Raw genomic sequence first — 14883 nt, 5'->3', positions numbered from 1 at the left:
TTGATTAGACACATTTCTTTAGATATTTAGTTCCCAGCACTGATCCCCTTACAGCCACAGCTACAAGTTCATTTACCTTGTTTTGCAAACCATGTGCCATTCAGTACAATATTCTTTATCTGCCCCCCACTTTCACACTTGTCTCATCTGCCTGAAATTAGATTCCTAACCCTTTCTAGTCTGTTACATGGTCTGGAAACTTGAATAACCTCTCCTGACCCCTCCTAACTAGTTTAAAACCCTTATGACCACCCTTTCCTCTAGGATCCTGGTCCCAGATTGCTTCAGGTGGAGCCCATTCCAATGGTAGATTCCTTGCTGTCTCAACACTGATGCCTGTATTGTAAGCCCCATTTACCAAGGTCTCTGGTGTGAACAGTGTATGAGTAATGGTTTTGTGTACTAAATAAGGTGTTTTCTTGGATACCAAATAAAAATCGTCATGGTTCTGTGTTTAAAATTGAATTTGTGCTAGAGTCAGATGGTCTGCTTTATTCTATTTTATCTTTTCTTTTGTTAATAAACCTCTTTTATTGCTAAAGCAAAAGCTGCACCATTGAATGCCTGCATTTCAGAGAGACCACTTCATGAACACCAAACCCAAATAATCAATCAAGCCGAGTTTCAGTCTGGGATCTGACCTATCTTGTAATCAGATCAGCAGGGATCACAATAATGGACTGACATGTCCCCACTCTATCATTATCTGCAAACCAGGGGATCAACTCCAGTTAGTGGAGAATGCAAGGGGACACACCAGAAACAACAGCGAGCAAAGCAAAAATTAGGGGATAACCTGATGAATCCATAACACAGGACTAATTGCAAGCTAAATAGCATAAGCAGAAAGTGATAGACAGAACTAAACAATTCTATGATCAATGCATCAGACTGATGCTTCCAACAGGATCGAGTTATGAACAGTAATGGAAAAAATAAGCAAAATAGGAGGCTCCACATACATCCACATCCCCAATGATGGGGGAATCCACCCACTATCAAATAGCTTTACATACAGGTGAGGAAGGACACCACTTCGACTGGGCCAACACATCCATCCTAGGACAAGCCAAACAGAGATACGCCTGAGGATTCCAAGAAGCATGGCATTCCAACCAGAACAACAAACACCAACTTGGACTCCATTTACCATTCTCGGAGAAAAAAAAAGAACAGGAAATGACACCACCAAGGAAACCTAATTACACAAACAGGAAGTGGGTCATAACACCAGTGCTTCATCGGAGGTTCACTGATGATGTTACCTAGCATGGTGATGACAGGTCTAAAAATGAAACTTCCAGCTCAGCGAGCAAACTTACTTCCAGAACCTCAACTTGAGCTACAAGTCTTGTCAACTCACTAATATCTGTGGAAAATTAAAAAGCTAAAGCTATTGAAACTGTCTCAAGCAAAGGAGATGAATGAATAATTAAATCTGCCAGAGGACTCCAGTATCACAGATGGCAGTGTTCAGTCAACTCAATTCAATCCTTGTAAAATCAATAAATGGTAAAATACACTCAATACTCAAACTACGTGACCTGACAGCATTCTCACAATATTGAAGACTTGAGCTCCAAAATGGATACATCCCTACCTAGGTTGTTCCAGTAAACTCACAATACTGGCCTCAACATGACAATTGGAAAACAGTAGTCACCAGACTCAAAACATTAACTCTGCTTTCTCTCCACAGAAGTTGCCAGACCTGCTGAGTTTCAACAGCAATTTGTGATTTTATTTTACAACTGTCCACTGTTTGGAATCATTCCTAGCACAAGAGAATACAGTTTTTGCTGCTAGAGGTCAATAATCTCAGTCTCAGAACATCACTGCAAGGGTGTTTCAGGGTAGGAAAGTGGAATTAAGGCCTAAATCAAATCAGCTATGATTTTAATTGACTTGAGGGAGAAAATGGTCACTTGCTGTGCCTTTTTATTTAAAAACAGAAAAGGAGAGACAGTACTGATATCAATTAGGATAAAAATAGATTTTAAAAATTATATTATTACAAAGGTTAACTTCTAGCTAACATTTTTAAAAATGCAGTAACATATCGTTATATCGAAACAAATAAAATTCCTGGGGCAAAGTCTAATGCGTGGCACATGCCTCAAATGTAACTACGTCAAAACATTCTTCTTCTTTATTCAAATAAGAAGTTGCATTGTAATTCCTAAAGGATTATCACACTAGCCATTGTTTGCAACTAAGAGTACAAACTGTAGTGGAAATAATAAGAACATATTACACTGAATAAAACAAAGAATAGACAAAATAGATATTGAGTTATATCTTATTAATTCATGTGCACTCATGTCAGTGGCTTCTATAAGTGGTTGGAGTATTTTGCCTCACATAGGAAGTGGCTTAAAACCCATATCTACTAACAGACAATCCAGGTCTTTTCTAATATATCATTTTAGTTGCATCACACTGTAAACTTTTGCTATAAATTCGGTGTCTTACAATCTTATACTCCACAACCACCGGAAGGAGTAGCGCTTGGAAAGCGAGTGCTTCAAATAAACCTGTTGGACTATAACCTGGTGTCGTGTGATTTTTAAAAACTTTGTATCTACGGAGACAATACCATAATTCAGATGTAACAGCACCCCCTTGTGACCAGAACTGTACAGTTAACATTTTCTCAGATGTACGTTTTTGAATGTCTCTGAAGATGGACTACATAAACACTTGGTGAGCCAAACATCGAGATGAATTGCGAAGCTGTTTCAGATCACACTTAAGTGGTCTACTTCCTCTTATATTCCAATCACTTCGATCTTTGCCATCGGACCATCTTCCTACAGCCTCAATGAAACAAAAACCACCTGCTGCCGATGTTTGCCTTTCTGGGCTTTGTCTCCTTTCTCACTATGAGAAAAAGGCCTGCCATAAGGCATACCAACCAAGGCCAGTGGTTTCCTAGCACAAGCTGTGACGTGTTTATTAACTGTCAAGAAGTATGAACAGGTGAAAATTAAAAGCAGGAAAATCCCCAACAATCGACCCTGAGCCACAGAGATGTGGTGTCTTGTGCCTCCCTTGTTCCCCCAAGCCAAATTCTTTTTCTCAAAAGCAAAACGAAACACATCCAATCTGTACTCAGCCACTTTTTACTTGGAGGACTGCCAACTTTTATAATATCATTTTTTATCTACTTTTATCCCAACTGTTATTAGTACTGTCTCACTATTATTGCTATGTTGGCAGCATTCACTCCTCCAGCAAAGCGGAGGCAATGTAATTATTCAGTATCTCAGCTATGTCTCCTGTTGCCACGATAAACACTTTTTTGACCTCAGCCTTTCTTTGGCTATGCTTTTAATATTCAAAATACTTTTGGATTTCCTCTTACATTAGCCACTAATCCATTATCCCCTTTCTCTTCGGATTCTCTTTTTTGAACCTCTTGTGCACTTTTTACATTCTGCTTAGACTCAGTTGTATTATAAACCTAACAATGATTAAAGATCATTAAAAAGATTCCTTTTTTGATCTCATTTTAACCCCTGTGGAATAAGATGCTCAGAGAGCTCTCTTTGGATCTGAATGTAGGTTTGCTCACTGAGCTGGAAGGTTAATTTCCAGATGTTTCATCACCCTACTAGGTAACATTTTCAGTGGGCATCCAAACGAAGTACTGTTCTTGATTCCTGCTTTCTATTTATATGTTTGGGGTGGTGATGCCATTTCCTGTGGTGATGCCATTTCCTGTTTTTTTTCTCAGGGGGTGGTAGTTGCGGTCTAACTCTATGTGTTCCTTGATAGTTAGACTCCATCTACCACCCGCTAAGAAAAAGAACAGGAAATGGAATCACCACAGGAAATGATATCATCAACCTAAACATATAAATAGAAAGCAGGAATCATGAACAGTGCTTCCCCTGAAGGCCCACTGAAGATGTTACCTAGTAGGGTGACAAAACATCTGGAAATTAACCTTCCAGCTCAGCGAGCAAACCTACATCCAGAACTTCAACCTGAGCTACAAATCTTCTCAAAACTCGCTCTCTTTGGATGTTATTCCTTTTCTCCTCATACAAACATAATTTTCTCTGTATTTAAAACATCTCTTCTTTGAAGGTCTCCCACTGTCAATTGTTCTTTTTCTTACTAACATTTAATTCCAGACCATTAATAGTACATTCCTGTTCAACTGTACCTCCATTTACTCTTAGACTTCATGGTACTAAATGTCATACTATGATCCTCTCACTTTATTTAGCATGACAAAGTTCAGCATTCCATCTTTCGGAGTTTGGATGAAAATACACTGATCTCTTGACATGTTTCAGGAATTCCTCCCTCGCCTTCACCTTTACACTAGTACTATCATAGTCCATATCAGGGTAAATGAAATTCCTCATAATCAAATCTCTGTGACATTTGTATTTTTTTTGCAATTTTTCTGCAGATTTGCTCTGGTCTCTCCCCACTATTGCAGTCCTACAGCATTTATCTATAAACTAACTCTTCAAATGTTCCTCAACTTATCCAAAATGGACTCTGTCCCTGATACTTTCAGTAAACATATAAAGGTGACAATTGATTGAGAAACATTTTAACAGAATCGTTGTGATGCAGTATTCATGCAGTGACGGAAAGAAGACTAGTCAGCCAATGTAATGACACCAAAAACATATTTCACATGCAAATTATTCTTGTCATTGATAACCCACACTTATTTCCAGCAGTACGCAGAGAATATGACACCTAATCCAATGTTCGTGTACACAGGTGTTGCACTCTAATGTTTACCTGCCAATAATGATAGATGGAAATGGATATCTTGTATTGCAGTGAGCAGAAAGGGCATAGTACATTATAATGCAGAAATATTCAATTGAAATAGTATTATGGGACAAAAATATGGAAGAGAGACAGACTGTAAATAACTCAGAACAAACATCTTCCTTAGGATTTCCCTAAGCCTTCAGTATGATAAAGTTTATTTACCAAATTCCACAGCTGTAAGCTGCATGTTTTCTTGAGACATTAGCAACAATTTAAATACTCACAAAATAAAATGTTCATGAAATACTGGATTCTTGCAATCTGGCACAGTCTTTGTCTTCTGTCTACGGCCACGATCACAGTCAGGTACCATTGACAACTTTAAAGAGGGAAAACTTCAGTTAAGTTTGAACGTAACTAAACAATAAACCAAACCTAAAAATAAAAAGTGTATCTTTTAACAGTGTTCTATCAAGACAAGAAAACATACTAAGTGAAGTGCTACAGAGCTTGGATTTGGGTCTCTACTACTTCTCATTCACATAGATGTCCTGGATTCAAAGCCTCAATATAAAATGGTCAAATACGACAATACCAAATAAAATCTGACATTAGAACCATCTGGGAATGACATTTGAACAAATTGAGACAGCTCAAAATTAAAGACAGCTCTAAAAGAACCCAGCAAGTTTGAAAAGATAAAGCAAAAAAAAACAATGACAGTTGAAACTGAACCATGACAAGTGCAAAGCACAGGAAGGAGAAAGAAAGGTAAGGGATAATCGATGAAAGATACTGAATTAACAAAAGGATGTGGTTCAAGGGAGTCCTAGAAATCTCATTAAATTCACCACTAACATGTTCAATCAATCGATATCACCATTCAAGAAAGTTAACAACATTGAAGCATACTAGAATCTAAGGAACTGAATATCAGTGAAAGGAAGCAGCAGCCAAACCGTGCAGTACTTTTTTCAGATTACACTTTCCATTCTGTTCTGGTCACAAGGACACAAAGGAAACATTAGAACACTGAAGGCAGTGTGAAGACAAGCCACCAGCCCAATCTGTGGTGTATAAATCTCTTATGAGGGAAGAGTGAAGAAACAATATCTATCTGGAAGTGGGTATCTTAGAGTAAGAAAAACCTGCAATTTAATCAGCACCATGGCAAGAAAGGTAATTGATTAGAATATTTTGGTGTTTATCCTTCAAGTCTGAAAGTAGAAAACAAATACGGTAAATTAGTTAGGCCGAAAAGTCAAGAACAAAATGGAAAGGAAGCAGAAAGAATCAAAAGAGATGCTAATCACGCAAACAGAATTGTTGGCCTAAAAATTGGTCTGTGCTTAAGTGGTGACAAACGAAGTTTCACAAATTTCATCTGGGTTCAGGAGGAGGCAGATTTTTCTTTCTCACTCCACATTATACCTTTAACAATTCTTTTAAAGACTGTTGGTTTGGCTGTCAAGTGCCTAAGAATATCAACCGCAATGGCATGTTGCAGTTTGTCACTAATAAATTTGTAAATGTGGTTAAAACCAGCATCAGGTACCCTATTTGTAATGAAGAGGAACTAAGGCCCTTGATGCCAACACAACAGTCTCGGTCAATCTAACCAACTTAGATGTATGATATAGACTTGGCACAATAGACTGTTTGTTAAATGACTTGCAATTTGAAATGTAAAAGTAATTACACCACAAAATAGAACTCAGTAATGATGCAAGCGATAGACACAACAAAATGTGTAACTATTAGAGCAGGGTGAAGACAAAGGAGAGAGCATGTACAAGAAAAGATGAGAATCAAGAAAATTATAAGAGTATATTTTGTTTCAGTCAATCTGCTATAAAATAGACATCAAAATGATCATAATCTGTTATCATATACGTTAGAACAAGCAAGTTCAAAGCATAAAACGTAAGTTGAAAAGTATGGTGTTGGAGAAGCACAGCCAGTCAGGATGCATCTCAGGAGCAGGAGAGTCAACATTTTAAGCGTGAGCTCATTCCTGATGAAGAGCTCATACTCAAAACATCGACTCTACTGCTCCTTGGATGCTGCCTGGTCAGCTGCGCTTTACCATCACCGTACTTTTTAACTGTGATCTCCAGTATCTGCAGTCCTCACTTTCTTCTGGCATAAATCATAAGGCAATGTTATTAGTTAACTTTCAAACATACATTTTCAGTTTTATTTAGATTCCTATTTTGGGCAATACATACTTCAGTTACAGAAGAAATGGCATACTTGAACTGTTCATCTCTTTCACCTATTAAAATTAACACAAAATAATCCACTTAACAGATTCTTGACCAATTAACTGCTCTAAAATAATAAGGGTTATTTGACTTAGTTGTAATTTTCTCATACTAAGACAACTTCAAATGGTCCATCATGAAAATAAAAAATCAGAGAGAATTTTTACCTTTGCATAAGAATCACAAGGGCGGTATTCTCTTCCCAAAAGTCCTTTTGCTTCCATAACTAGAGAACAAAATGTTGCAACATAACTACCCTTCCGAGATATGAAAATAAGTCGTTGCATCAAACAGCCAAAGGAAGCGTAACTTTAAACAACACAATTTCCAAAAATGCTACAATCCTTAACTATTGCAAATTAATATAGATATTACCAAAGATAGACCAAAATCGTTTTTACATTGTTCATTGATAATTTATTTCTGTTTAGTTTAAGCTGTCCAAATCAATTTCAAATTCTTTTTCTCTATAAATATAATTTTCATATTCAATTAAATAAATTTATATTTGTAATAATTAAGTCATATGTTCAAAATGAGCTATTTAAAATTCACTTAGAGTTGTATGTTTATATTTAATTTTAAAAGTTTATTTCAATTTCTCACATTATCTACAATAAATTACATTCAAGAATGACTAGGGAAGGAATAGGTCCAATCAAGGATAGTAATGGGAAGTTGCGTGTGGAGGCTGAAGAGATTGGGGAGGCGCTGAATGAATACTTTTCGTCAGTATTCACTCAGGAACAGGACATTGTTGTCGATATGAATACTGAGGCACGAATAAGTAGAATGGATGGCTTTGAGATGTGTAGAGAAGAGGTGTTGGAAATTCTGGCAAGGGTGAAAATAGATAAGTCCCCTGGGCCTGATGGCATTTATCCTAGGATTCTCTGGGAAGCAAGGGAGGAGATTGCAGAGCCATTGGCCTTGATTTTTGTGTCCTCTTTGTCGACAGGAGTCGTGCCAGAGGACTGGAGGCTAGCAAACGTGGTTCCCTTGTTCAAGAAGGGGAGTAGGGATAATCCTAGTAACTATAGGCCAGTGAGTCTCACTTCTGTTGTGGGCAAAGTCTTAGAGAGAATTGTAAGGGATAGGATTTATGAACATTTGGATAGGAATAATGTGATCAAGGATAGTCAGCATGGTTTTGTGAAGGGCAGGTCGTGCCTCACAAACCTTATTGAATTCTTTGAGAAGGTGACTAAGGAGGTAGATGAGGGGAAAGCGGTAGATGTGGTATATATGGATTTTAGTAAGGCGTTTGATAAGGTCCCCCATGGTAGGCTACTGCAGAAAATACAGAGATATGGCATTGAGGGTGAGTTGGAGGTTTGGATTAGGAATTGGCTCTCTGGAAGAAGACAGAGGGTAGTAGTTGATGGCAAAGGTTCATCTTGGAGTGCCGTCACTAGCGGTGTTCCGCAAGGATCTGTTTTGGGACCATTGCTGTTTGTCATTTTTATAAATGACCTGGAGGAAGGGTTAGAAGGTTGGGTGAGCAAGTTTGCGGATGATACGAAAGTCGGAGGAGTTGTAGACAGTGAGGAAGGATATGGCAGGTTACAGCGGGATATAGAGAAGCTGCAGAGCTGGGCAGAAAGGTGGCAAATGGAGTTCAATGTAGCTAAGTGTGAAGTGATTCACTTTGGTAAGAGTAATAAAAAGATGGATTACTGGGCTAATGGTAGACTACTTGGTAGTGTGGAAGAGCAGAGGGATCTTGGTGTCCATGTACACAGATCTCTGAAAGTTGCCACCCAGGTAAATAGTGCAGTGAAGAAGGCATATGGCGTACTGGCTTTTATTGGTAGAGGAATTGAGTTCCGGAGTCCTGAGGTCATGCTGCAGTTGTATAAGACTCTGGTGCGGCCGCATCTGGAATATTGTGTGCAGTTTTGGTCGCCATACTATAGGAAGGATGTGGAGGCACTGGAACGGGTGCAGAGGAAGTTTACCAGGATGTTGCCTGGTATGGTAGGAAGATCCTATGAGGAAAGGCTGAGGCACTTGGGGTTGTTTTCATTGGAGAAAAGAAGGTTTAGGGGTGATTTGATAGAGGTGTACAAGATGATTAGGAGGTTAGATAGGGTTGACAGTGAGAACCTTTTTCCACGTATGGAGTCAGCTATTACAAGGGGGCATAGCTTTAAATTAAGGGGGGGTAGATATAGGACGGATGTTAGGGGTAGGTTCTTCACTCAGCGAGTCGTAAGTTCATGGAATGCCCTGCCAGTAGCAGTAGTGGACGCTCCCTCTTTATGGGTATTTAAGCGGGCATTGGATAGGTATATGGAGGATAGTGGGTTAGTGTAGGTTAGGTGGGCTTTGATCGGCGCAACATCGAGGGCCGAAGGGCCTGTACTGCGCTGTATTCTTCTATGTTCTATGTTCTATGTTCTAAAACAAGCAACTCTCCCTTCAGACATCTTTAACATTTGCAAACTTACTATGAACAGCAAGTGCCCCATCTTGAAGATGAACAGATAGCTTCAGTTGTCCTGTTAGAGACATTAATTAAACTGTAAAATGCTGTATCAATTTTAATGACCTCATTGTTCTTTATAATGCCAAGTAAAGGCTCAAGAGTTCTTCATTTTAGAAAAAGATTGTCCTTTCAGTTCACCCTCCTCGTCTGCAATGCAAGAAATAGCAGCAAGAACTTGTGCCACTTATTAAAATCTGATCTTGTACCTCACTTATAATATTCCTGCTCTATTCCTACATTCCCTAGTGCATAAAAAGCTATTGATCAAAATTTTGAATACAAGTCATACTCAACGACTAAGCATTCACAGACAACCTGTGTGCCTGATACCTTCTCGGCATTGTTCACAGTATTCTCATTTGATTCATAAGATTATTGGTTCAAGCTCTTTAGAACCCATGCACATAGATTAGATTACTTACAGTGTGGAAATAGGCCCTTCGGCCCAACAAGTCCACACCGCCCCGCCGAAGCGCAACCCACCCATACCCCTACATTTACCCCTTACCTAACACTACGGGCAACTTAGCATGGCCAATTCACCTGACCTGCACATCTTTGGACTGTGGGAGGAAACCGGAGCACCCGGAGGAAACCCACGCAGACACGGGGAGAACGTGCAAACTCCACACAATTAGTCGCCTGAGGCGGGAATTGAACCTGGATCTCTGGCGCTGTGAGGCAACAGTGCTAACCACTGTGCCACCGTGCTTCAAGCTGTCTGCCAACAAGAGTCTGTAGCTTTGTGGAAGGGGCAGTTTGCAGATGAACATTAAATTCAAGGTCTCACATGTCTACTCCAGTATTTCAAGAAAATGCAGGTCATAAAAATAGCAAGAACCTACCCTAGTTTCTAGCACTGAATTGTTTCCTCAACCATCACTGAAAACATTTATTACATTTGTTATATGCAAAATCTTGTTCGACACAAATTGCCTGCGCATCAGAATTGCACTTCAGAAGTAATCTACTGATTATGAAGCTGTTGAGGACACCCAGAGAATAAGGCACAATATCAAATCAGTTCATAAATTCACATTCTTATCCTCTTCTTTGCTCTTCCATTAACATTCAGTGAGTTATTTCCAGACTACTTAACATTACGTATTTTCATTTTCTTTCTGCTTTATCATTTTTTTTTACCCACCGCTTGAGGTCTATGACATCACTAATGGATTTTGCTGAAGAATTCCTGATACATCTGAGGAATTGTGAAGACCAGAATTATGAGGTCACAAGAATGGTACACTACATTCACTTGCCAGTGTAACAGATGGAGGTGCATATACCTCACTTTCACAAGGATTAATGCATGCAGAGACTTACTATTTCCAAATTAGGTAGCAATGCCATCATTTGTAACAGATTATGATAAAAATTGACTAAATCGCAATTCTGGGTGTTACCTCAAAACCAGTTCAAAGTTTTCTGTGGAAGTGCATGAAAAAGAGCATGCAAACTTTATTGTTTGTCATGTTGCACAAAATAAAAACAGACTTCAAGATTTCTGAATTGTACATGAGTGCGGCTTCTAAAAGCCAATGTCAGGACTTGTAGATCCAAAGAGGACAGAAGAGGGGTTGTTAGGATTATAGGCCTACTGTCCTAGTCAATAAAAGATTCAAAATGATTATATAATTGGAATTCCATCAAATACTCCAAGTTCAGTCTCAAACTCAGCATACAGAAGTCTCCTATAGAAACATTAGTAGCAAGATTGCGAATGGAATTTTCCCATATTCAGTTCAAGTGTTTTGTTGAGTAGTCTGTCATAGCTTGAAGTGACTTTTCTCAAAGTTTCCACTCTTCACTTTGTTAATTATACAACAGAGCTAGAGTGTTCTTCAAGGAATTGTGCGGCAGGAGAGGCAGACGCTCTTGTCAATCCTGTTCATGTACTGACAACATGTTTAAAGCTGCACACAACTTCAGATGTTGCATGCAAGTAACGCCATCACTCTTACAGCATAACAGTGTCATGTCCCAGAGAACAGCAAGCTTCATTCCCCTGTTTCACAAACATGGACCTTAAAAAGGTGCTGATGGATGAGGTGAAGAAGTAGTTAGTCCTTCTCCATGCCAAAGGAAGCCATGCTACCAGACCAGGCCAATCTGGATCCAGTGCTGCCTGGGTCAGTACTGTATCTCAGGTGAAGCAGGATGCGCAACAGTGCAGGAAGAAGGTCTCGTGCACTCCACGAGATTAAGTGTCACCATCTTCTTTCTGCTACCTAACAAACATGGTGTCTCCACTCACTCTAGCTCAAATGCACAAGCCTCTTACCAAGGCTTATAGAATTGCATGCATCATGTCCACTCACCAAGCTTATCATTCCTACCCTCTATTTTTCCAGTCAGAGGACACTTCACCTGCTCCTGCAATTCTACTGGATTAGTAGTGCTGGAAGAGCACAGCAGTTCAGGCAGAATCCAACGAGCAGCGAAATCGACGTTTCGGGCAAAAGCCCTTCATCAGGAATAAAGGCAGTGAGCCTGAAGCGTGGAGAGATAAGCTAGAGGAGGGTGGGGGTGGGGAGAGAGTAGCATAGAGTACAATGGGTGAGTGGGGGAGGAGATGGTGGAGTGGATAGGTGGAAAAGGAGATAGGCAGGTCGGACAAGTTCAGACAAGTCAAGGAGTCAGTGCTGAGCTGGAAGTTTGAAACTAGGATGAGGTGGGGGAAGGGGAAAATGAGGAAGCTATTGAAGTCCACATTGATGCCCTGGGGTTGAAGTGTTCCGAGGCGGAAGATGAGGCGTTCTTCCTCCAGGCGTCTGGTGGTGAGGGAGCGGCAGTGAAGGAGGCCCAGGACCTCCATGTCATCGGCAGAGTGGGAAGGGGAGTTGAAATGTTGGGCCACGGGGCGGTTTGGTTGATTGGTGCGGGTGTCTCGGAGATGTTCCCTAAAGCGCTCTGCTAGGAGGCGTCCAGTCTCCCCCCAGTGTAGAGGAGACCACATCGGGAGCAACGGATACAATAAATGATATTAGTGGATGTGCAGGTGAAACTTTGATGGATGTGGAAGGCTCCTTTAGGGCCTTGGATAGAGGTGAGGGAGGAGGTGTGGGTGCAGGTTTTACAGTTCCTGCCGTGGCAGGGGAAAGTGCCAGAATGGGAGGGTGGGTCGTAGGGGGGTGTGGACCTGACCAGGTAGTCACGGAGGGAACTGTCTTTGCGGATAGCGGAAAACGGTGGGGAGGGAAATATATCCCTGGTGGTGGGGTCTTTTTGGAGGTGGCGGAAATGTCGACGGATGCTTTGGTTTATGCAAAGGTTTGTAGGGTGGAAGGTGAGCACCAGGGGCGTTCTCTCCTTGTTACGGTTGGAGGGGTGGGGTCTGAGGGCGGAGGTGCGGGATGTGGATGAGATGCGTTGGAGGGCATCTTTAACCACGTGGGAAGGGAAATTGCGATCTCTAAAGAAGGAGGCCATCTGGTGTGTTCTATGGTGGAACTGGTCCTCCTGGGAGCAGATACGGCAGAGACGGAGAAATTGGGAATACGGGATGGCATTTTTGCAAGAGATAGGGTGGGAAGAGGTGTAATCCAGGCAGCTATGGGAGTCGGTGGGTTTGTAAAAAAATGTCAGTGTCAAGTCGGTCGTCACTAATGGAGATGGAGAGGTCCAGGAAGGGGAGCGAGGTTAGATTAGATTAGATTAGATTAGATTACTTACAGTGTGGAAACAGGCCCTTCGGCCCAACAAGTCCACACCGACCCGCCGAAGCGCAACCCACCCAGACCCATTGCCCTACATTTACCCTTGCACCTAACACTACGGGCAATTTAGTGTGGCCAATTCACCTGACCTGCACATTCTTGGACTGTGGGAGGAAACCGGAGCACCCGGAAGAAACCCACGCAGACACGGGGAGAATGTGCAAACTCCACACAGTCAGTCGCCTGAGGCAGGAATTGAACCCAGGTCTCTGGTGCTGTGAGGCAGCAGTGCTAACCACTGTGCCACCGTGCCGCCCAGCGGCAGCGATAGTCCAGGTAAATTTAAGGTCAAGGTGGAATGCGTTGGTGAAGTTGATGAATTGCTCAACCTCCTCGCGGGAGCACGAGGTGGCGCCAATGCAGTCATCAATGTAGCGGAGGAAGAGGTGGGGAGTGGTGCCAGTGTAATTACGGAAGATCAACTGTTCTACATAGCCAACAAAGAGACAGGCATAGCTGGGGCCCATACGTGTGCCCATGGATACGCCTTTGGTCTGGAGGAAGTGGGAGGATTCAAAGGAGAAATTGTTAAGGGTGAGGACCAGTTCGGCCAAACGAATGAGTGTGTCAGTGGAGGAGTACTGTTGGGGACGTCTGGAGAGGAAAAAACGTAGGGCTTGGAGGCCCTGGTCATGGCGGATGGAGGAGGTGTAGAGGGATTGGATATCCATGGTGAAGATGAGGCGTTGGGGGCCGGGGAAACGGAAGTCTTGGAGGTGGAAGCCTGACCACCCTGGCCGGCCCATTGTCTCAGCATGCTCCTGCCCCATTGAACTCATCTCTACCTACCTTGACACTGTCCTATCCCCCCTAGTCCAGGAACTCCTCACACACGTTCGAGACACCACCCACGCCCTCCACCTCCTCCAAGACTTCCATTTCCCCGCCCCCCAATGCCTCATCTTTCCCCTGCCACCGCAGGAACTGTAAAACCTGTGCCCACACCTCCTCCCTCACCTCTATCCAAGGCCCTAAAGGAGCCTTCCACATCCAAAGTTTCACCTGCACATCCACTAATATCATTTATTGTATCCGTTGCTCCCGATGTGGTCTCCTCTACATTGGGGAGACTGGGCGCCTCCTAGCAGAGCGTTTTAGGGAACACCCGCACCAATCAACCAAACCGTCCCGTGGCCCAACATTTCAACTCCCCTTCCCACTCTGCCGAGGACATGGAGGTCCTGGCCTCCTTCACCGCCGCTCCCTCACCACCAGACGCCTGGAGGAAGAACGCCTCATCTTCCGCCTCAGAACACTTCAACCCCAGGGCATCAATGTGGACTTCAATAGCTTCCTCATTTCCCCTTCCCCCACCTCATCCTAGTTTCAAACTTCCAGCTCAGCACTGACTCCTTGACTTGTCCGGACTTGTCCGACCTGCCTATCTTCTTTTCCACCTATCCACTCCACCCTCTCCTCCTTGACCTATCACCTTCATCTCCTCCCCCACTCACCCATTGTACTCTATGCTACTCTCTCCCCACCCCCACCCTCCTCTAGCTTATCTTTCCACGCTTCAGGCCTACTGCCTTTATTCCTGATGAAGGGCTTTTGCCCGAAACGTCGATTTCGCTGCTCGTTGGATGCTGCCTGACTGCTGTGCTCTTCCAGCACCACTAATCCAGTATTTGGTTTTCAGCATCTGCAGTCATAGTTTTTACCCTGCAAT

General features: G+C 42.2%; 1 protein-coding gene across 3 annotated transcripts in view; it reads right to left on the bottom strand.

Annotated features, from left to right (window-relative positions):
- Positions 1-14883, bottom strand: part of LOC140469243 (regulator of G-protein signaling 3-like) — a 271500-nt gene that overhangs the window by 212032 nt on the left and 44585 nt on the right. For all 3 annotated transcript variants that reach the window (XM_072565577.1, XM_072565579.1, XM_072565578.1), the window contains 3 exons: positions 9458-9508; positions 7175-7233; positions 5028-5122 (listed from right to left, as the gene is read on the bottom strand). In XM_072565577.1, the coding sequence (XP_072421678.1) occupies positions 5028-5122; positions 7175-7233; positions 9458-9508 (205 nt within the window). The remainder of the gene's footprint in view (positions 1-5027; positions 5123-7174; positions 7234-9457; positions 9509-14883) is intronic.

Source organism: Chiloscyllium punctatum, chromosome 49 (genome assembly GCF_047496795.1).
Source record: "Chiloscyllium punctatum isolate Juve2018m chromosome 49, sChiPun1.3, whole genome shotgun sequence".
Taxonomy (NCBI): Eukaryota; Metazoa; Chordata; class Chondrichthyes; order Orectolobiformes; family Hemiscylliidae; genus Chiloscyllium; species Chiloscyllium punctatum.
The sequence above is the reverse complement of the archived record's forward strand: the minus strand, read 5'-3'. Positions and strand labels throughout refer to the sequence as shown.